General features: G+C 38.0%; 1 protein-coding gene across 4 annotated transcripts in view; it reads left to right on the top strand.

Moving 5' to 3' along the window:
- Window positions 1–23,622, top strand: part of WWP1 (WW domain containing E3 ubiquitin protein ligase 1) — a 122,277-nt gene that overhangs the window by 78,881 nt on the left and 19,774 nt on the right. For all 4 annotated transcript variants that reach the window (XM_028500411.2, XM_007116438.4, XM_028500413.2 and 1 more), the window contains 10 exons: window positions 2,937–2,991; window positions 3,076–3,160; window positions 3,290–3,418; window positions 8,025–8,100; window positions 8,208–8,279; window positions 11,000–11,088; window positions 15,133–15,292; window positions 18,918–19,051; window positions 19,143–19,283; window positions 20,011–20,131. In XM_028500411.2, the coding sequence (XP_028356212.1) occupies window positions 2,937–2,991; window positions 3,076–3,160; window positions 3,290–3,418; window positions 8,025–8,100; window positions 8,208–8,279; window positions 11,000–11,088; window positions 15,133–15,292; window positions 18,918–19,051; window positions 19,143–19,283; window positions 20,011–20,131 (1,062 nt within the window). The remainder of the gene's footprint in view (window positions 1–2,936; window positions 2,992–3,075; window positions 3,161–3,289; window positions 3,419–8,024; window positions 8,101–8,207; window positions 8,280–10,999; window positions 11,089–15,132; window positions 15,293–18,917; window positions 19,052–19,142; window positions 19,284–20,010; window positions 20,132–23,622) is intronic.

Here is a 23,622-nt window from a genome sequence, read left to right as displayed (position 1 = left end):
ACTATTTCTTTTCCCATATTAGGGAAGTTTTCAACTGTAATCTCTTCAAATATTTTCTCAGTGCCTTTCTTTTTCTCTTCTTCTTTTGGGACCCCTATAATTCGAATGTTGGTGCATTTAGTGTTTTCCCAGAGGTCTCTGAGACTGTCCTCAGTTCTTTTCATTCTTTTTTCTTTATTCTGCTCTGCAGTAGTTATTTCCACTATTTTATATTCCAGGTCACTTATCCGTTCTTTTGCCTCAGTTATTCTGCTATCGATCCCTTCTAGAGTATTTTTAATTTCATTTATTGTGTTGCTCATCATTGCTTGTTTCCTCTTTAGTTCTTCTAGCTCCTTGTTAAATGTTTCTTCATTTTCTCTATTTCCAAGGTTTTGGATCATCTTTACTATCCTTATTGTGAATTCTTTTTCAGGTAGACTGCCTATTTTCTCTTCATTTGTTAGGTCTGGTGGGTTTTTACCTTGCTCCTTCATCTGCTATGTGATTTTGTGTCTTCTCATTTTGCTCATCTTACTGTGTTTGGGGGTCTCCTTTTTGCAGGCTGCAGGTTCGTAGTTCCCATTGTTTTTGGTGGCTGTCCCCAGTGGCTAAGGTTGGTTCAGTGGGTTGAGTAGGTTTCCTGGTTGGGGGGACTAGTGCCTCTGTTCTGGTGGATGAGGCTGGATCTTGTCTTTCTGGTGGGCAGGTCCACGTCTGGTGGTATGTTTTGGGGTGTCTGTAGCCTTATGATTTTAGGCAGCCTGTCTGCTAACGGATGGGGTTATGTTCCTGTCTTGCTAGTTGTTTGGCGTAGGGTGTCCAGCACTGTAGCTTTCTGGTCGTTAAGTGAAGCTGGTTGTTGGTGTTGAGCTGGAGATCTCTGGGAGATTTTCACGGTTTGATATTACGTGGAGCTTGGAGGTCTCTTGTGGACCAGTGTCCTGAAGTGGCTTTCCCACATCAGAGGCATAGCACTGACTCCTGGCTGGAGCCCCAAGAGCCTTTCATCCACACGGCTCAGAATAAAAGGGAGAAAAAGTAGAAAGAAAGAAAGAGGATAAAATAAAATAAAATAAAGTAAGATTAGATAAAGTTATTAAACTTTTTTTTAAGTAAAAAACAAACAAACAAAAACCAGACGGACAGAACTCTAGGACAAATGGTGAAAGCAAAGCTATACAGACAAAGTCTCAGGCAGAAGCATACACATATACATTATAAAAAGAGGAAAAGGGGAAAAAATAATATATCTTGCTCTCAAAGTCCACCTCCTCAAGGTGGGATGATTCGTTGTCTATTCAGGTGTTCCACAGATGTAGGGTACATCAAGTTGATTGTGGAGATTTAATCCGCTGCTTCTGAGGCTGTTGGGAGAGATTTCCCTTTCTCTTCTTTTTTCGCACAGCTCCTGGGGTTGAGCTTTGGATTTGGCCCCGTCTCTGCGTGTAGGTCGCCTGAGGGCGTCTCCTCTTCACTCAGACAGGGCGGGGTTAAAGGAGCAGCTGCTTCGGGGGCTCTGGCTCACTCAGGCTGGGGTGTGGGAAGGGTACGGATGCAGGGCGAGCCTGTGGCGGCAGAGGCCGACATTACACTGCACTAGCCTGAGGCACGCCGTGCGTTCTCCAGGGGAAGTTGTCCCTGGATCTCGGAACCCTGGCAGTGGTGGGCTGCACAGGCTCCCGGGAGGGGAGGTGTGGATAGTGACCTGTGCTCGCACACAGGCTTCTTGGGGGCGGCAGCTGCAGTCGTAGCGTCTCATGCCCGTCTCTGGGTTCCGTGCTTTTAGCCGCTGCTCGCGCCCATCTCTAGAGCTCCTTTAAGCAGCGCTCTTAATCTCCTCTCCTCGCACACCAGGAGACAAAGAGGCAAGAAAGTCCGGGCTAGCCGTGGTGCACTAACCCATTCAGGCTGTGTTCATGCATCCAGTCCTCTCCCTGCGATCCAATGGAAGCCCGAACCTCAGCTCCCAGCCCCCACCCGCCCCGGCGGGTGAGCAGACAAGCCTCTCGGGCTGGTGAGTGCTGGTCGGCACCGATCCTCTGTGCGGGAATATCTCCACTTTGCCCTCCCCACCCCTGCTGCTGCATTCTCCTCTGCGGCTTGAAGCTTCCCGCCTCCGCCACCCGCAGTCTCCGTCCGCGAAGGGGCTTCCTAGTGTGTGGAAACCTTTCCTCGTTCACAGCTCCCTCCCACTGGTGCAGGTCCCGTCCCTATTCTTTTGTCTCTACTTTTTCTTTTTTCTTTTGCCCTACCCAGTTACGTGGGGAGTTTCTTGCCTTTGGGGAGGTCTGAGGTCTTCTGCCAGCGTTCAGTGGGTGTTCTATAGGAGCAGTTCCACGTGTAGATGTATTTCTGATGTCTCTGTGGGGAGGAAGGTGATCTCTGTGTCTTACTCTTCCGCCATCTTCCTCCGAATCTAGGCATTTGTTTTAAAGAGAACTGTGATAATTATTTTATTTTTAAACAAATAATATTACCTCATTTTAACACTACAATTTTCTTTCTTTTTCTTCCATTTTTAAAGTCTTTATTGAATTCGTTACAATATTGCTTTTGTTTTATGTTTTGGTTTTTTGGCAGCGAGGTATGTGGGAACTAAGCTCCCCCATCAGGGATCCAACCCATACCCCCTAACACTACAATTTTCTTTATGCTCTTTTCTCATGTCATTTCAGTCCTGTGGACTATTATGGAAGGGCTAAGAGATTAAAGTACTGATGTCGATATATTATTTCTAAATCATTTTAGAAAAACTATTAATTTTATCACTTAATTGACTCCTTAGCTCATGACATTTTTAGGACTTTGTGTCTTGAAATTACTATATTCACATTCCTTTATCGTGTTTTTTAGAAAATTACTATAAAATGTGATGCTGCCAAGTGCTTAAATTTATGCTTTTATATTAAAAACCTGTTTTTAAAATTCTCCTCCCAACCCTTTTCTCCAATTAGGCTTCAATGTTAGCTGCAGAAAATGACCCATATGGGCCTTTGCCACCAGGCTGGGGTAAGCTAATATGTTGTTGGTAAAAATATCTGAAATGTATATATAGCAAATAGTTACTAAATGCTACGCTCACTCTGTTTTTAGAAAAAAGAGTGGATTCAACAGACAGAGTTTACTTTGTGAATCATAACACAAAAACAACCCAGTGGGAGGATCCCAGAACTCAAGGGTATGTATATACTGCAGCCTTACTTAAGTGATCTTACACATGTCTGAAGATGGAATCAAGTAAACCTTGATTCAGACATTTTTAGCACCTAGAAAATGATCGCCTTGTGATTGTAACTTTATCTTTTAGCCTACAGAATGAAGAACCCCTGCCAGAAGGCTGGGAAATTAGGTATACCCGTGAAGGAGTTAGGTACTTTGTTGATCATAATACAAGAACAACAACATTCAAAGATCCTCGCAATGGGAAGTCATCTGTGTAAGTGAAGTTCTTAAATGCTATTTAATGGGGACATAAAGTTTCACTTCTAATTTAGCGCCAAGTTCAGCAACAAATTTTACTTTGTGTATTAAGAAAATCTACGCAAGTAATACCCTAGTATACCTGCCTTTGCTCTACTTTATTACAGAATGGATTTGTGGCACATAATTCCTTAATAAGAACAATAGCAAACATTTAGTGATTACTATGTGCCAAGGATTCTTCTAAGCACTTTATATAAATTAGCTTTTTATCTTCCAAAAATTCCTTGAGGTAGATACTGTTATTTTCCAAGTGTAGAAACTGAGGCTTAGGGAGCATAACTAACTTATGCAAAATCATAACGGCAAGTAATGGAAGTGGTTTCAGACCAAGGCAGTCTGTCTGCAGAGTCTGTGCTCTTAACAGATGCATCATGCTGCTGCAACGTCAGAGAATGAGACATTCAACAAAATTGAATTTTCCAGGTTAAAAATAGCTTAATTAAGTATTTGAAAGCTCTCTCCTTCATCCTTACTCTTAGGTGTGATATCTTTGCATCACTAAGAAAATAGGAGCAGCCATAAAGTTTTTTACAAATCCCTACCATTACATCTATCTGCCTATCAGTATCTGTCTTCCCTCTTCATTCTAAAGATGAACTGTCCTTGTTCCTATCAAAGGCCAGTCCCTCTGGTGGCACACTAGATCTTTCCCCCTCTTTTCCAATTAACTGCTCTATCAGTGATCATGTTTCTATCTTCCATCTTTCTCTGGTGAATTAGTCTCATCATCTATTAATTCTCTTAGATTGAAAATGAACAAGTAGAAAGCCATAACTCTTCAACTTATAAATCCATTCAGTGAAAATTCATTTTTATTGCCACCCTTTACAAGAAAACTAACTGAAGGAGTTGTCTCTATATTGCTGTTTCTAATTTCTCTCTCAGACCGACAACAAGGAAGTTTCACTGACCCTGACCTTACTAAGGGTACCAGTGACCTCCACATAGTTGAGGGGTTGTTTTGCAGTTCTCTTTTGACACAACAAGGAGGATTTGACAAAAATTTCTCTCTCCTGGCAAAAGTATCAATAGTACAGGGACTCAACTTTCATGATTTCCTTCTGCCTTTTTGGTCTTACTTCTTCCTCTGTTTTTTGGGGTCCTCCTTTTTCTCTTTAGCCTGTTAACATTGAAGTACCCAGAACTCTGTCCTTAGATCGCTTTTCTTTTCTGTCCGTGCTCATTCTCTTGGTGAATCTTATCCAGTGTCATGCTTTTAAAAAAAATTTCTATATGCTGGTGACTCACAAATGTTATCTCTAACTTTTCACTTTTCACTTGAAATTTTGTTTCATATATTCAGCTGCTTACTTGATAACTCTGTTCATAACTCTTTCCTGATAACTGCCATCAGTCAGGCTTGTTCTCCCTGGGATATTTCCCTCTCAGTTGAAGGCAACTCCACTCTTAGGTGTGCTTGAGCCAGAAATCTTGGAATTATCCTCGACTACTCTTTGTCTCTTACTTCACATATAGTCCATCAAGAATTCTAGTTACCGCACCTTCAGAAGGTATCCAGGACCAGCTGTGTCTCGCCACATCCACTGCCACCACTTTGGTCCAAGCTACCACGCTCTCTCACTTGGAGTGGTGCCTCTTAAGTATTTCTCTGCTTTCTACCCACACCTCATGTAATACTATTCTCCATAAAGCAGCAAGACTTATTTTTTCTTTTAATTTAAGTAAAAAGTTATTCCTTTGCAGAAAACCCTTCAGTGGTTTCCATCTCAATCAGAGTGAAAAGCAAAGTACTTACAGTGGCCTCCAAGCCCTTATGGCATCTGACCCCTTTTATCTCTTCAGCCTCATCTCTGATATTTCTTCTCATTCACTCTGCTTCAGCTTCCCTGGCCACTTAGCTGTACCTCAGACATCTGAGGCTTCCACATCTGGGCTTTCATTTCCTCTGCTTGGTATGCTGTTTCCCTCAATATTATCTATATGGCTTATGCCCACCATGTTTTTCCTCAAATACTGCTTTATCTGTGAACACTTCTCTGTTTACCCTTTTCACAATTTAAAAATTATTCCCCACTTCACTCCATGTCCTTTTTACACTGCCTTTTCTTCCTTCTTGAGGAGCGGGAGTAGTGAAATATTTATCCTCTTCTAACACTGAATATATATTGACAGTATACTTATTCATTCTGTTTCTTGTCTATCTCCTTCACTAGTACATAGGCTGCAAAAAAACAGGTATTTTAATCTGTTTTATTAACCAATAATACTCTCACTATCTAGAATAGTGCCAGGTACATACAGTGCATTTTGTAAATATTTGTTGAATGAATTCACTGAAACCTGACAACAAAAGAGAACATTTTCCATCCATTCCAAAATGTTCCCTAAGACTGTGAAAGTTCTTTATACCTCTCTCGTGACTAGTCTCAATGTGACTAGAACCTATCCCTACATGCCACCCACCCTGCTTCTTCCCTCACTGACTAGCTGAACTGGGTGACCAGATATCACTTCTTCCTAGAAACTCAATTTTGCTTTGCTTACTCTCTCCAGCAATATTTGTTTCGATTTCAGATTAGTTTTAAGATGTGGTAGAATTTCCTTTCGTGTCTCTTCTATCTAGAGCCTTTCTCCTCCTTGGATTTAAGGGTTGTCAAGAAGTTTTCTTTGAAATAGTCAGTAGTAGACTTTAGTATTTTATTTAACTAACTTTTTTTTTTAATAACATAGCTTTTTATTTTTGCAATCTAATATATGGTTGAAATCTAAAATGCGATTGAAACTATGACCTCCCAAAAAGTGTAGAAAAAGCAACATATACCATCCACAGACAATTCCTGTTGCCAGTCCTGGTGTTACAACAAAATTCAATTTTATATTTTTATATTGTAGGTATCATGCCTACATGATGACATGTATCATGCCTGTTGTTTTTTTCCTCCCCCGCAATCTACATTCCTGCAAATCCTAATGTCAGTTTATTTTTGTTTTCGAATAAAAATGTAAATCTCAATATGTTAGTGAGAATTAACCCTTTGAAACATTTTTTTCCCCCTACAGTACTCTGTTAGGACTGCTGGATTATTTGAAAATCTGTCAGTTTTTTTTTAATATCCTTTTAAAATTTTTTTAAATTTTATTTTGTATTGCAATATATTTAATTTACAATGTTTAGTTTCAGGTATACAGCAAAGTGATTTAGTTATACATATACATGTATCTATCCTTTTTCAGATTCTTTTCCCATATAGGTTATTACAGAGTATTGAGTAGAGTTCCCTGTGCTGTACCCGTTGATTATCTATTTTATTTATTTTATTTTTTTTATATTTTTTTTGCCAGGCAAAAGTATTTTTGTGTGGATTTACATTTTTTTCCCCCCCAATGGAAAGGTAGCTTTAATGTGCTAAAAGGATTCTTTTGACCTCTAGCTAAATTTGGGATGTTACAGAAGTTCCTTGAAACATCTCAAAGAGAGAGAATAAACTAATTAGATTTATTTGGTATGTTGAATTACATGGGAAGCATTGTCAAATGAGTGATGATAAACCTTCTTAGATTATGTGAGTAAATGTTATTAATATAAATGTTCCAGAAATTATATGCAGTTCCTAAAATTGGATATGTCCTGGTATAATGTTATGTCATAATTTTAGTTATTACCTTAAGATGTTATATGTTGCATAAATAACCAAATTTCTTGGTCAGGTTGCATTGTAATCAGGTCTTTAACCATGCCATTTTAAGTCTTTGACATTTATATTACTCTGATGCTTTTACAAAAATGAAGAGCTTCAAGAAGGTTCATAGAAAGGACTTTTTTACAAATACAGGTTTCTGATAACTTTTAAATCATACCACCAAACTGGGTAAGAAATTACAGAATTCTAGGAAAACCTGATGGCTTCATAAACTGCTAACAAGAGATCAGGATCAATAAGAATTAATTACATGGGACTGAATGAACTGATGAATACTATTTATGTTTTATGACTTTTGTCTGAAATAGTACTGGCTTTTAATATTTGTTTTCCAAATATGAGGAAACCTTTCCTGTTAAGCTAAGTATGACTATGTATCATATACATAAATATTTAAATTCTGTCACATATTATCACTGTTTTATACATGTTTTATTTATTACGAGTTACCAACATATTTAATTTTGTTCCTGCTTCTCCACTCTGTTATCTGGGATTGTACCCCTTCTTCTTAAAAAATATTTTTTACTATTACCCTTTAGTTTGTTATGCTAATGACAAATCTGTTCTTGTTTTTCAATAAATGTTTTCATTTTTTTTTTTCCAAAAGATGCTTTTGCTTGCATACAATTCTTAGGTTTGCTGTTACATCCTTTTGGCACGTTAACTTTCTTTACAAAAGATCCATCCATACACAAGACCTCCCTCTTTGTGTATGTTGTGTGTCCTCATTGCTCAAGTCTCTGTTGGCTCACTAAATATATCTTTACTTCTCTCCCAACAAGTAACCTTCCTATGGTCATTTGTAGGACCCTGGTACACTCCAATTTCATACTAAATGTTAAATATCTAGCTTTATTATGAATTAACATATGGTTTGTTTTTGTTTTTCTTTAGAACTAAAGGTGGTCCACAGATTGCTTATGAACGCAGCTTTAGGTGGAAACTTGCTCACTTCCGTTATTTGTGCCAGGTACTACGGTGGTAAATAAATCTTCTGTTCATAATCATTTAGTTTTATCTTTACCCAATACATGTCCTGTAACTTACATGATATTACGATATTATTTTTGTTTTTAGTCTAATGCACTACCCAGTCATGTAAAGATCAATGTGTCCCGGCAGACATTGTTCGAAGATTCCTTTCAACAGGTAAGAAAGATGTTATCAGAATAAAATTGTACAGTCAGCCCTCTGTATCTGCAGGTACAGCATCCATGGATTCAGCCAGCAGTGGATAGAAAATATTCCAGGGTGGCATGGAAGAGGGACTCCAGAAAGTTTCAAAAGGCAAAATTTGAATTTTCTGCAGCCAGCAAATTCAGGCATACCTTGTTTTATTGTGCTTTAGTTTATTTCGCTTTTCAGGTACTGTGTTTTTTACAGATTGAAGGTTTGTGACAGCCTTGTGTTGAGCAGGTCTCTTGGCACCATTTTTCCAACAGCATTTGCTCACTTGGTGTCTCTGTGTCACATTTTCATAATTTCTTGAAATATTCCAGACTTTTTCATTACTGTTAATTTGTTATGGTGGTCTGTGATCAGTGGTCTTTGATTTACTATTGCCAAAAGATTATGACTTGCTCAGATGATAGCATTTTTTTAACAATAAAGTATTTTTGAATTAAGGTATGTACATTGCCTTTTTAGACAAAATGCTATTGCACAGTTAACAGACTATAATACAGTGTAAACGTGACTTTTATATGCACTGGGAAACCAAAAGATTCGTGTAGATTGAGTTATTTTGATATTCTCTTTATTGCAGTGGTCTAGAACCAAATCTGTAATACCGGCAAGGCATGCCTGTATTCACGTAGTGTTTATATTGTATTAGGTATTATAAGTAATTTAGAGATGATTTAAAATATATGGGAAAATATGCATAGGTTGGGCATCCTTAGATTTTGGTACCTGTGGGGGTGTCCTGGAACCAATGTACCTCGGATACTGAGAGAGACTGTACAACTTGAGTCACTGTATTCTGTATATCTAAAGGGAGTAAGGGCTTAGAAATTTTAAACCATTCTGAACACAGCTGTAACAATGACTACCACTTACTGAGTGTCCATTACAATAATAGTCATAATAAACCCCATCATGTATTGAGTGACTGCCATATGCTTAGCACTGGCACCTTAGATTTATCATTTCCTTTACTTCATCCTCACAACGTCCGTTTGCGATAGCTCCTGTTATTATCTCCATTTTGAAGGCACAGGTACCTAGGCTGAGAGACAAAATCATCCTGCCGTGAATTAGATTACTAAAAGAAAGCTTAAAGAGCTTCTGGAACAAGTTTACACATTTTGACACTTATTTACTTTTCTAAGACTTCATTAACTCAAACAAAAAAGACATGATAATGCTACTAAACTATTTAAAATTAGATTGGTATAGGTACTGTATTCCATTTAAATGTTCCTCTAATAATCCTAGTGTTAATTCAATTCTCACCTCCTCTCGGTTTCTGTTTACACGTCATGATCTCAGACCTTGTTGGAGCACTCCATTTAAGATGGCAGTTCTCTGCTCACCTCCCTCACAGTGCCATTCTAGCCATTTATGGTACTTCATTCTTATTAACACTTACCACTGCCTGACACACTTCGTTTATCTCCCTTACTAGAATGAAGCTCCAAGAGATCACAGCTCTTAAATTTACTGCTGCTGTGCACAGTACCTAGAACAGTGTCTTGCACATGGCAGGTATTAATAAACATTCAGTGCATGAATAAATGAATGTAATAGGTCTGTCTTTCCTGAATCTTCTGCTGAATAAAGATGAAAAGTCAGAATATTGTCAGTTCTCCTTTTTCTGATGAGGTCGAGAATTTTTCTTCTCAATCCTCTCCCAAAGTATTACAGTGATGAACTAAAATTCCCTTTGTGTACAGGTACATAGGGACTTTTATGTGTACAAGCCAAAATGGAATAACAACTCTCTCAAGTCAGTGATGTTCAAACCCTAGCTTCATTTTAATAGCTGTTGGAGTTCAGACAAGATACTAATATAGCTGTTTATTATCAAAACTTCTTTTGGTTTGAGTTGATAAATTCTTAGCTAGTCCCAAGCTCTGTGTGAACTTTGTTTTAGTAAGTAAGTGCACATCTAAATTCATGGTAGATTTTACTTTGCTTTGTTCCCTGGCTTGGGGAGAATCGTGCTGTGCAAGACAGAGCCAGTGACTTCCTGTGAAGTGGAGGTCTGCTGGTGAGCTGTGCCCCAACCCAGACCAGTCTTGGCTTTGGGAAGTAATTCATTTTTATCCAGAAGTAAAGCCTATTTACTAGTAACCTTAGTATAAGCCTTTAAAGATTATGAGAATTTGGTATAGATACTATTTTAAGATACACTTTTTTATGCTTAAATTTTTAATCTTATAAATAATTCTTCACAATAGCTGAGTTCCTTTCCTACTGAGAAATGGAATGTGTGGTATAAGCAGGACCCAGAGCAATAACTTTTGCTTCTCATTAAGTGTTGCTAGCCAAAAAAATTTACAAGTCACCTTTTACAAGATTCTGGTAAAATTTGGAGAGTGACAGAGGAGGGAATATTTTCTAACCTTAAAAACTTTTCTGTGTCAAACTGTTCCTCTTTGCTACTAACCCAAAGTAGAACTACCATTTAATACCAGAAGAAGGGAAAGAGATTTATGAAACTGTATCAGAGAAAGCTTAGGAGAGTAAGATACATCTTTGCTAGTTTGTGGAACAAACAAGTTATCTGTTGAGTTAAAAGCATTGTTGTATAAGGTAAGGAAATGTGTAATTTTTGAAAATACAGATGAAATTTAAATAAAATTGTTTTGGAGGAAACTTGTGTTATACATGAGTGATTAAATATCCTTGTTTTTGTTTTTAATTAGATTATGGCATTAAAACCCTATGACTTGAGGAGGCGATTATATGTAATATTTAGAGGAGAAGAAGGACTTGATTATGGTGGTCTAGCAAGGTAAAATAAAAAACATATCTGCTTTGAAATAAGTGTATCTCCATTGTATGCAGTGGATATATTCTTGAAATGCTACATTTTTTCAACAGCAATCCAAAATTATTTTTAAAAACAAAAATTGAAATATTCACATATGTCTAGCAGTAACCATTATTATTATTATTTTGGTTATCCTGTACATTTTCTCTGCCTATTCGGTTGACCCTTGAAAACATGGGGGTTAGGGATGCGGACCCCTACATTGTCAAAAATCTGCGTACTGCTGCTTCTGCTTCAGAAGCAAAGGAGTATGGGATTAATAGATACAAACTACTATACATGAAATAGATAAGCAACAAGGATTTACTGTATAGCACAGGAAATTATATTCAGTATCTTGTACAAACCTATAATGGAATATAGTCTGAAAAAAATATAACTATCACTTTGCTGTACACCTTAAACTAACACAATATTGTAAATCAACTATATTTCAATTAAAAACAAAACAAAACAAAGGAATTGATAAGTGACTCACCCAAGGGCAGGAAGCTGAAGCAGTTTGGATAGAATCTGGACTCAAACCCTAGTTCTTTTCATTCCACACACTGTTATCTCTAATTGAACACAAACATTTCCCCCCACTTAGTTAATTTAAAGATTTGTAAAATGAAAATACAGGTACTATGTTTATTGAAAACAATCCACATACAAGGGGACCTGCAAAGTTCAAAAGCATGTTTTTCAGGGGTCACCTGTATATAAATTTGAATATATGTGTGATATCGTACATATTTGCTGTTTTTTTAAACAGAATTGATCATACAATATGCACAATATAGCAGCTTGATTTTGTTATTTTGTATATCATGGACATCTTTCCATATCATATATAGAGCTAATACTAATGGTTGCACAATACTCCATTGTCTGGAGATAGCATAATTAATGGATCAGCATCCATAAGGTTGTTTCTTATGCTTTGCTATTATATCAGTTTATGCTGGTTTTATGTTTGTGTTTTTAATCCAGTCTGAGTCCTTTTGAGAATAAAGTTTTCCACATTCACTAAGTATATTGTTAACAGGCACTTGTGAAGCAATAAGAATGGGCAGTCCTTTTTATTTAATTTTTTCCCCTCAATTGCTTTGCCCAAACCTAATTTGACAGCAGTTTATTTTTTAGTAAAACACCTTCATTAAATATTTCCATAGAATTAAGCTTGCTTTTCATAGAAACAACTCTCTTTTTGAACTCATATTTCACAGGTGTACAGAATTACATAATCACAATTTTAGTACAGCTGGCTTTTAAAAAGAGTTGTGGGACTAGGTACAACTGGTGGAGGTAGATATGTGGGATTATCAGAGCTGGTTGTATTAACATTTTCTCATCTAAAACATTATTAAGTTTCTTCAGAAAAGAAACACTGCCTGTCACAATGGATATTCATATCACGTCTATTGTGATTTGTCTCAATTTCAGAAATGTTCAGACATTAAAAAGAAAGGTACATCTTAGAAATGAAATACGGTATTATTTTTACAGTGTCTGACTTTATAACAGTCACATTCTTATCTGAACCCTTTTTTACCTTAACTGTTTGGGTTTTATTTTATATTTTGATGGTTTTAATGCATATAATGTATGTAGTCAGTTACTCCACACCATGATTTTCTTATTCCCAAATTCTTTATTTTGATTCATGTATTGGTTTTGGTTTAGTCAGGAGTTCACAAGGGTGACATATTCCTGTAGTTTTGCGTGCTCGAGAATGTGTTTTCTGTTGCTTTAGTATTTAAACAACAACTTCACTAGATATAAGTTTCTCACACAACACTAGTTCCTCCAGTACTCTGTAGACATTGTTTTCCTGTCTTCTAGTATTGAATGTAAGCACTGTGAAGTGGGAGGCCAGCACCTTGTAGGAAGCTTTTTCCTCTGGGTGCCCACATAGGCCTTTTCTTTGAAGTTCATTAATTTCATTGTTGATTGTTTTATATCTTTTTTTAGAAACATATTAAGATCTTCCTTAATTTAAGGGAAATTGTCTTCTATTATGTCTTTGAATATTTTTTCTGTTCCATTTGTTCCATTTTTCTTCAGGAACATCAATCATGGGTATGTGAAATCTCCTTTGTCAGTCTTACATGTCTGTCATCTTTTCTCTGATCATTTTTATCTTTGTGCTTTTTCATTTTGTTTTGATTTTTCTGAAGCCTATCCTCATGTCACTGTTTGCAGTACTGCCCTACATTTTGCTGCTTCTAATGTGATTTTTCATTGTTAGTGGTTTTACTGTTTTCTTCTCTAGGCTCTGCTAGCTCATTTGTCATCTAATAATTTTTTCAACCTCTTGTAACTCTTTAGTTCATTTGAGAGTATATGGAAGAATATGTTGAAAGGGAGCTCTTTGCCTCTTGCTAGTTAGAATTTTTCCTTCTTTTTTCTTACTATTAGAGTATAGGTTAGATGCCATGTTGTAGTCATTCTTTTTTTGAATTAACTAAGTTTTCTCTGGGCTGTTGTTTTGCTAAAAGTGATCTGCAACAACTGGGAATTTTATTTCTAGTTTTTGTGTCTAAACACATTCTCACTAGATCAGTTCAGTCCTCTTCCCTGGGTACATGTCTTACTTCTGCCTCATTACAGTGCAAAGTCGACTTGGTTCAGCTACTTATGTTGTGACTGGATTTCATTTTATAAATTGGTGTTTATCATTTCTCAGTTGATTTAGACTCCCTTCTCTACCCTTCAGTAAGTTTCCAAGATTGTGTTTTAAAAGTTTTTGAAAAGCATTTGTAAACAGGCTGCCAGGCCAGATCTAGCCTGCACAGTGATGGCCCCCCATTGTGATTTTAAATTTTTTTACATTACTTAACAACATTAAAGGGAATCACTAGATTATGCCTGTGAATCAAGATTTCTGGCTTGTCTTTAAAATCACTTACCCCACTTCTCACATGGCATCAATTGACTGAATCAGAGTAGCTTCTTCCCCTGTAAGGTAGCATACACTCTTTTTCACTTTCTGCCCACCACTGCCAAGTTGTCTAATGACTATGATTATATGCCTGGAAGTAATTCTTCCTTAAGACTGTTGATAACTTTTATCAGGGATACAATGAGGAATAGGGGGTTCTGGCTAAGTAGAGAATGTCAGCCCATGCAGAGAAGGAAGCCCCTTGTACTCACTTACTGATACCTGTAGACATTTGAGTTTTGAACCCTGCATTAGAAGAAATTGCTGTTGAAGAGAGTCTTTGCGAATTGAGTTTATTTTGTAATATAAATTATTAATCTTTTATCTAGTTGAGTTTTGTATATTGGACTTTTTAAAATGAGGCAAACTAGGTGGTAATAAGTAAGAGAATGCCTATCACATTTAAACATTTCATCTTTTAAAATTTTAGTTCCATTTTTAATGCATTGGCAAAAAAAAATTAAAACTGTTCCATAGCAGCAGTGCTGTGTATCTCAATATCACCAGCAAATATTTATTAAAACCTATTGCATATAGGTTGTAGGATGCCTATGAGAGTTAAAGATATAAAAAATATATACACGTATGGCTTTTGTTTTTGAGGAGCTTACAGTCTGGTGGATGTAGTGGTCAAGTGGGCCAGTCAAGTGCAGAAAAATGACTACTGTTGTGAGGTTGTTACCACAAAGTATTCAGTGACTGAGACGCTGAAATACACTGAAAGTTGCTTCAAAAAATTGCTAAAGTGGAATTGATCTAAGCTGGACTTGAAAGAGAAAGTGGGATCCCCATAGGCTGAGTTGATGTGGAGGATTCATACACAAACAAAAATATGGCATAGGAAGAAGCACACTATATGTCAGAAATACCAAGTTTATAGTTTGGCAACTCAGGAACTGGCAGGTAACTTGGAATGGAGGGCTACATTGCAAAGGAACTTAAATGGAGGACTAAGGAATTGGACAGCGGAGTTGTTAAAGGCTGTTGAGCAGAGGTATGATGTATGTATGGATGTATTTAAGATCTGTTTTTAAATTCATACGTATGGGTGCTAAAAATAATGTTGACCTATTTTCTTGCAGAGAATGGTTTTTCTTGCTTTCACATGAAGTTTTGAACCCCATGTATTGCCTGTTTGAGTATGCTGGCAAGAACAACTACTGTCTGCAGATAAATCCAGCATCAACCATTAATCCAGACCATCTTTCATACTTCTGTTTCATTGGTCGCTTTATTGCTATGGTGAGTCCTGACTTTCCATTTCCTATTTATTTATTTAAACTTTGCTTATTTCAAAAGTATTTTAGAGAGGACTTTATAAAAAATTATATGCATTATCCTTGATTATGTGTGTTCACAAATTTTCTTACCAAGGAAGTTTGCCCAGAGAGTATCAATATATAGTTTATTTTTTGAGTACCTGTGTGAAATCAAGATTATGAATATGAAGAGATTATTGATAGAGCCACTTGGTCTTTAAAAGTCCTTTCATTTAAGCCTAATTATAATATGACCACTTTTCTATAGCAGGAAAATCTGAGTTGTAGAATAATTGAACTCGATGAATGTTTTTGGAATTTTCAGAGCTTTGCAGAAGGTCTTGTGGAACTATGGCCTTCTTGAGAAGTGTTTGTATTTATTTATTTGCACTTTATTGTCTGTTCATTCACTCAGCAAATATTTATTGAGTGCCTACTGTGGTATCGTAGTATGAGAGGCTTGAAACCATGAAAAAAAGACACAATCTCTGTTCTCGGGGATCTAAATTCTGTTAGAGGGAGGCAAAGAATAAATAAGTAGGTACTGAAGGAAGGGCAGTGTTGCTCTTTTATTTAATATGATTAGAGGAGGCCTCTGATGGGTAACACATGAACAGAAATAAGAAGAAAGTAAGGGGTTGAATCATGCAAATATTTTGGAGAACAATATTCTAGGCACAGGGAGCAGCAAGAAAAATGGGTCTTAGGTGGAAGTACGTTTTTGAATGAAAAATGTCATAGCTGGAGCAGAGTATCTGAGAGAGAATGTGGTAGGAGATGAGGTTGAGAGTTAGTGTGTGGAATCTTTGGGAAATTCCCTTAAACGTTTTGAGCAGGGAGTGACATAATCTAAGTAACATAATGTGACTTAGGTTTTATTAAGCTGACTTTCCTGCTGTGTAGAAAGAGACTATAGATGAGGGCAGAGGAATGCAAGAGGAGAAGCAGGAAGACCACTTGCAGCAGCCCAGGTGAGCGGCAGTAGCGGCTTGGACTTGAATGGTATAGCAGCGGAGGTAGTGAGGTGTGCTTTGGATTCTGGGTGTATTCTGCAGGTAGAGCCAACAGGGTCTCCTGACCATTTAGATGCAGGGTGTGAGAGAGAGTCAAGTACGGCACCAAGCTGTCTGGTTGCAGTTGCCGTTTCCCAGGACAGCAGGGTTGTGGCAAGAGGAAATGTCGGGGGTGGAGGGAGTCCAGAATTGGAATTCAGTTTGTTTAAGCTGCCTGCAGACCCTCAAGTGGAGATGTAGAATAGGTAGTTGGATATACAAGGCTGGCCATGAGGGGATATCTAGGTAAGGCGTGTGACCATTTAAAGAATAAGCGTGGACAGACAAGATGTTTAAGGACACGTAAATTGGGGAGATAAGAAGGAACCAGCAAAAGAGCTGAGGCAGAGGAGGAGATAGGAGAATCAAATAAGAACGGTTTCCAGAAGACGGAGGAAGAAGGAAGTGTGTTTCAAGAAGGAAGTGTGTTTCAAGAAGGAAGAAGTGGTAAGCTGTGTCCAATGCTGGTAGGCTGAGCAAGATGAGGTCTGAGAAGTAACTGTTTGACCTGGCCAGGTGAATGATATTCAGGGGCAGTGGAGAGGAAAGATTGGAGGGAGTGAAATCAAGAGAGAACGGAAGGAGAAGTGGAGACAACAAATATAAGCAGATCTTTTTAAAGAAGCTTGCTATAAAGGATTATAGAGAAGTTGGGCAGTAACCAGAAGTACGTAAGGAACCAAGAATAGGAGGAGGATAAAACATTTATATGCTGATGATGATAAGAGAGGAAAGAATTTGAGGAGGTCAACGAGATAGGGAATACGGAAGCAATGACCTTGAATAGGAGAGCAAGGAGGAGATCTGTTTAGTGCACAGAGAAGTAATAGAGAGCTTCTCCATAATAAGAGTACATAGATTCAGATGCTCTTAGTGGGCAGATGTGGTGGAACACACAAAAGTTCTCTTATGATGGCTCTGTTTCCTCAGTGAAATAGAAAGCAAGATCCTTAGCTCAGAGTGAGGAGGTACTTGAGGAATGAAATAGTCATCTGGGAGAGCGGGAGACTGAATGCAGTGGGCTCCCACTTGAGGGCGTTGGGCATGAACCAGTCAGCATGGTTGCATATACACTTCTGGCATGTTCCACTGCCCAGGCATAGGCATGGAGTGGGTGGACAGTTGTATTTAGCCAGGCTTTGGATTTTGCCAGAAATAAAAAGGTATTGATGTATTGTATTTTTATACCAGGGAGACAGGATTTGAAGGTACAAGGGAGTAATTTTAATGATTGAAGGTGGAATCTAAACTGAGTAAGGGGAGAGAGAACTTCACCAGGGGGCTGAGAGAGAGAGTGATAAGGTAACAGGTTCCCTGATTTTTTTAGATCCCAGTGGAGTCAAACGCTGCTGGTGTTACTACTAAGGGCAGTGAGCTGGAAAATTAGGTGTTTGGAACTGAGTTTATGCAGGATTGCAGCTAGTGCTAATCACAGTGTCTAGGGTATGGTGTTGAGAATGTTGAGCTAAGTTAAAGACTAAGATCATGGAAAGGGTGTAAAAAGAATTACCCCTATAAGGGGTAATAAAAAGAGTATAAAAAGTTACCCCTATAACTCCAGGGTAGTAAAAGAATCATCAGTGTAGATGTTGAAATCTTCAAAATGATGGTGGTCGTGTCGAAAAACACAGCATTGAAGGAGTAAAGGGGAGAAACCCGGAGACCTAAGGATGACTGCAGCAAGGAGGTGGGGGGGGAGCCACGAAGGCAGTGGGGTGGCATGGGCTTGAAACTGAAAGCTGGGGCGGGCTAGCGAGGTGACATTAGTAACGAGAAGCAACACACACCCCACTCCTAGGCCTGGTGACATGAGGGAGGATAGGAGAGAAACAGCCATCCCTCTGAGAGGATTTGAAAGGAAGCAGGGTCCTCAGAAAAATGCCAGATTTGTGTTACAACAAGATGCTCAAGGATCTTCAAACAATTAGTGGAGGATGTGGGGGATTTTGCGAATATGGTGGATCATGAGCTTCAGAGGGCAAAACACGGTAGATGGTTTTGAGAGTTTGGGGAGATGAGAGACATGGAATCAGATACCAAGGTGGACAGGCAGATGGTGGTGAGAGTCACGGTACTGCAGGTCTGGGACTTCCTGCGTTGACTCTTGTGCATAGGAGTGAAGGCACGACGGGGTTAGTCTTGAAGATCTCTTAGGCAACTGTGGGATAAGAAAGCAGGGGTGGGGTCTTTCCAGGTGCATGCATGGTGGCCCTGAGATGCCTTCATTTCTCCATCCAGTGGGGTTAATGTAATTCGTGAAACATTAGAAAGAGTGGGGGTTTGATAAAGCTCCGTTATCATCCTCTTTTACAGTTTTTGATAGGACATGATAGAGCTAAGTGTTTGACCTCAGTTAAAGAGATGCTGTTTTAACTCTGTAAATTTGTTTTTCATACTTAGCATTTTATATAATATTTTAGTTTTCATGATTTATGCTGATTACTTATTATTTTTTTGCCTATAAAGCCTCATGATTTCTCTGTTACCATTGTGTTCTGAATAAGAAAATTGTTACTTTGTAATTTTTTAAATAACATTTTTTGTTTTTCTTGTCAGGCACTTTTTCATGGAAAGTTCATTGATACTGGTTTCTCTTTACCCTTCTACAAGCGTATGCTAAGTAAAAAGCTGACTATTAAGGATTTGGAATCTATTGATACTGAATTTTATAACTCCCTTATCTGGATAAGGTTTGAAGATTTATCTTTTAATAAGGTATTTTCTTGAAATCAGTTTTACATATTTTGTTAATTAGTGGTTGTATATATTTATATCACCCAGAGACAACAACATTGAAGAATGTGGCTTAGAAATGTACTTTTCTGTTGACATGGAGATTTTGGGAAAAGTTACTTCACATGACCTGAAGTTGGGAGGTTCCAATATCCTGGTGACGGAGGAGAATAAAGATGAATATATTGGGTAAGGTGATTACCTGATTGACCTTAATTTCTATAACTACTAGAGCATGTTAGAACTATCTGTACCCTCACCTTTATCCCTTGTTTGCACCTCTGGGAAGATGTTCCACATTCATTCCCTCTTTCACTTATCCTTTTTAATCATTTTTCTCTCTACTCAGTCTTCCTCTCAATTTATAAACATGCTCTGACACCGCTCAAAAATCAAATGTAGTAAAAAACAAAAACAAAAACCCCAGTTCCCTTGCCTCTGGCATACATTTAAGTTCTTCTCAACAGTACCAGTGTTCTTGAAATAAGAGTATGTATGATGACCTTCACTTTCCCACTGCCACCTGCTGTATGCATCCTACCTTTGTCCCGATCAAAAATCAGAGAACATTGGTGCTAAAAAAGGAATTTACAAAGCCCATGCAGCCTCTTCATTTCTAGGTGAGGAGACCAGAGGTGCTCGGTTGGTTAGTAGCAAAACCAAGCCTGGAGCCACAGCTGCCTAAGCACTCTAATGCTCATTTCCTATTCCATCTCACTTTCCCTTTTTAACTCACTCTTAATAGTGCTCACCACAACTTCTGTTTTGAAACTGTGTTCTCTTGAATTCTACGACTCATACAGCATACTGATTTTCTTCACTTTCTTTTTTAATGATGGTTAAGAAGTACTCTGTGTTTTTAGCCTTTTACCTCACATACAAATTACCTGTTTTTAAATACCATCTTTATTTTCAGTTTAATGACAGAGTGGCGTTTTTCTCGAGGAGTACAAGAACAGACCAAAGCTTTCCTGGATGGTTTTAATGAGGTTGTGCCCCTTCAGTGGCTGCAGTACTTTGATGAAAAAGAACTGGAGGTTAGGATCTTTTATTACGCTATTATAGGGAATGTTAATGGGAGGAGGGACTGTTGTTAACACTTTTACAAAAGAATGTCCACAAGTTTTAAAATCATGTGGCACAATCTTCAATCCTCTCTCATTCATCCAAATGTTCAGGGGGTACTAAAATCCCAGCATTGGGTAACGGTCTTAAGTTCTCCAAAATGTGCTGCTGTCATGAGCACAGAATCATCAATCAGTGCCAACTGTTAGGGCTCCTAAAGAGTGAGTACAACCTTATTAATAATTCGGGGAACTCCTGGTTTAGTAGTGAGTTACCCCAAAGATTAGATTTCTAAGTCATGAGTTCTTAGTGGTCTTAACTGTACTTTAGAATTGTTAGAAGTACAGTATATCAGAAATGCTTTTTTTCTTTCCTTTGTTTTCTTTCCTTTTTTTTTTTTGTTTTGGTGATAAGATACACGTAACATAAAATTTACCATCTTGAACGTTTTTAAGTGTACAGTTCAGTAATGTTAAGTATATTCACAGTATTGTGCAACCAATCTCCAGAACTTTTCCATTTTGCAAAACTGAAACTCTATACCTATGAAACAACTCCCCATTTCCTCTTCCTCCCTAGCCCCAGGCAACTACCATTTTACTTTCTGTTTCTGAGTTTGATTAACTCTTGTTACCTCATATAAGTGAAATCATACAGTATTTGTCTTATTGTGACTGGCTTATTTCAGTTACCATAATCTCCTCATGGTTCATCCATACTGTAGCATATGTAAGAATTTCTGTCCTTTTTAAGACTGAGTAATATTCTGTTGTATGTATATACCACATTTTGTTTATCCATTCATCAGTCAATGGATCTTTGGGTTGCTTCCACCTTTTGGCTATTGTGAATAGTGCTGCTATGAACGTGGGTGTACAAATATCACTTTGAGACCCTCCTTTCAGTTCTTTTGGATATATACCCAGGAGTGGGATTGCTGGATCATATGGTAATTCTCTAGTTAACTTTTTGAGGAACTGCCACACTGTTTTCCATAGCGGCAGCACCATTTTACATTCCCACCAAAAGTATGTGAGGCTTCCAACTTTTCCACATCTTTGCCTATACTTGTTATTTTCTGTTTTTGTTTTTAATAATAGCCATGCTAATGGATGTGAGGTGATAGCTCACTGTGGTTTTGATTTGTATTTCCCTAATGATGAGTTATTATGAATTCTCCAAGTCTTCTCCACATAGATTAGCACACAGGCAGGGCGTTAGGAAGGTGCTTGCATTTCCCCCCACCTTCTTTGGGGGGCAGTATTTTAACTTCAGCCATCTTTGGTCCTCTATTAAGAAACTTGGTTTGTTCGTGTAATCAAATGTGCATATGAAAAATTAGCATTTTAAATTTTATACAGTAATATCCCTATGTAGGAATTAGCCTTTTAGAAACTCTGACATGGGAAGTATATGAAAATCAGGACTCTGAGCCTAAATTACATGTAGACTGTAAACCTGGTTAACATCTCTTAATAGCTTGCTTACACAAATTAGCAGAAATGCATTAGTAGAATGGAAGATACTTTTTAGAGTAGTATTAATCATATTTTAAATCACCGACTTCATTAAGAATCTGAAGAAAATTAAACAACTTTGTATACTCAAAATGCATATACCTAAAATATTCCATACCCCCGATTAAGAACTCCTGCTTTAGAGGCCCACTCAGTGAAAGAGGGATGTTACAGCAAGAGCCTGACATTAGAGCTGAGATGAAACTGAAACAGTAAGTCGAGAAGGATATTAATAGGTGCATACTTTATATTACCCTTGGCGGCATTTACAGTCTTTACAGAGAGCCTTGTGAAATAGTTTGGCCATAAGATAATTTCCTTACACAGAGAAGGAGACTAAAGCCCTTATTGATTACTGATTTACCTTTAGCTCGTAGTACAGAGCTGTGAGAAAATGGACATTTGTGTTGTTTTGTTTTGCTTTGCCTTGACTTTTCTCCTCTTGTTCTTTCTTTTACTCCCATTCATTGTCTCTCTTAACCATGAATAATACCACAATAAGGGATATTCACACCATTATCCAAAATAATGGTTATTCATAATCATGCCATGCCCCTTTTTACAGGTTAAAATCTGTTTTAACTTTAAGAAGATAAAACAGTCATTCTTTATAAAAAAAACTCTCATCACGCTAGGAATAGAAGGCAACTTTCTCAGTTTGATAAAGGGCATCAACAAAAAATATAAACCCTAACATCATTTTTTTTTTTTTTTTTTTTTTGCGGTACGCGGGCCTCTCACTGTTGTGGCCTCTCCCATTGCGGAGCACAGGCTCCAGACGCACAGGCTCAGCGGCCATGGCTCACGGGGCCCAGCCGCTCCGCGGCATATGGGATCCTCCCGGACCAGGGCACGAACCTGTATCCCCTGCATTGGCAGGGGGACTCTAAACCACTGTGCCACCAGGGAAGCCCCCTAACATCATTCTTAATGGTGATACCTTGAATATTTCTCATTGAGATTGGGAACAAGGCAAAGATGTCCACTCTCACCACTTTTGTTCTACATTGTACCAGATTCCTGAGCCAATGCAGTAAGGCAAAAGTAGAAGCAAAAAGCAAAAAGATTGAAAAGAAGTAAAACTGCCTTTATTCACAGGTGATAACATGATTGTCGACTTATAAGGGACCTACCAAAAAACTACTAGAAATAATAGTGAATTTAATAAGACTGTAGGGTACAAGGTCAGTGATTTTAAAAATCAATTGTATATCTTCTATATGCTGGCAGCAAACATTTAGAAATTGAAATTTCAAAGTTTCATTTACTAAAGCATCAAAAAATGAGCAAATTTAGCCAAAGGCCTGTAGGAACTCTACACTAAAAACTTAAAACATTGCTCAGAAAAATTAAAGATGACTTTAGTAAGTGGAGAGATATACCATGTTATGTATTGGAAGACTCAATATTGTAAATATGTCAATTTTCTCTAAATTGAGCTGTATATTCAACACAATCCCAGTCAATATCCCAGCAGAATTTTCTATAGAAGTTGACAGGCTAGTTCTAAAATTATAAGAAAATGCAAAGGGTCTAGATTAGCCAAAACAGTTTTGAAAAAGGACAAGCTTGTAGGACGTTAACTACCAGATTTCAAGAATTATTATAAAGCCATAGTAATTAAGATAGTGTGGTATTTATGAAAGGATAGACAAAGAGATCAGTGGAACACTTACAGAGTCCAGAAGTAGACCCATATGTATATTGTCGAATGGTTTTCATCAAAAGAATATAGTTTGAGCTTCCCTGGTGGCGCAGTGGTTGAGAGTCCGCCTGCCGATGCAGGGGACACGGGTTCGTGCCCCGGTCCGGGAAGATCCCACAGGCCGCGGGGCGGCTGGGCCCGTGAGCCATGGCTGCTGAGCCTGCGCGTCCGGAGCCTGTGCTCCGCAACGGGAGAGGCCACAACGGTGAGAGGCCCGCATACCGCAAAAAAAAAAAATTCC

The sequence above is a fragment of the Physeter macrocephalus genome, chromosome 15, assembly GCF_002837175.3.
Source record: "Physeter macrocephalus isolate SW-GA chromosome 15, ASM283717v5, whole genome shotgun sequence".
Taxonomy (NCBI): Eukaryota; Metazoa; Chordata; class Mammalia; order Artiodactyla; family Physeteridae; genus Physeter; species Physeter macrocephalus.
This window is presented reverse-complemented; position numbering and strand designations above follow the sequence as displayed.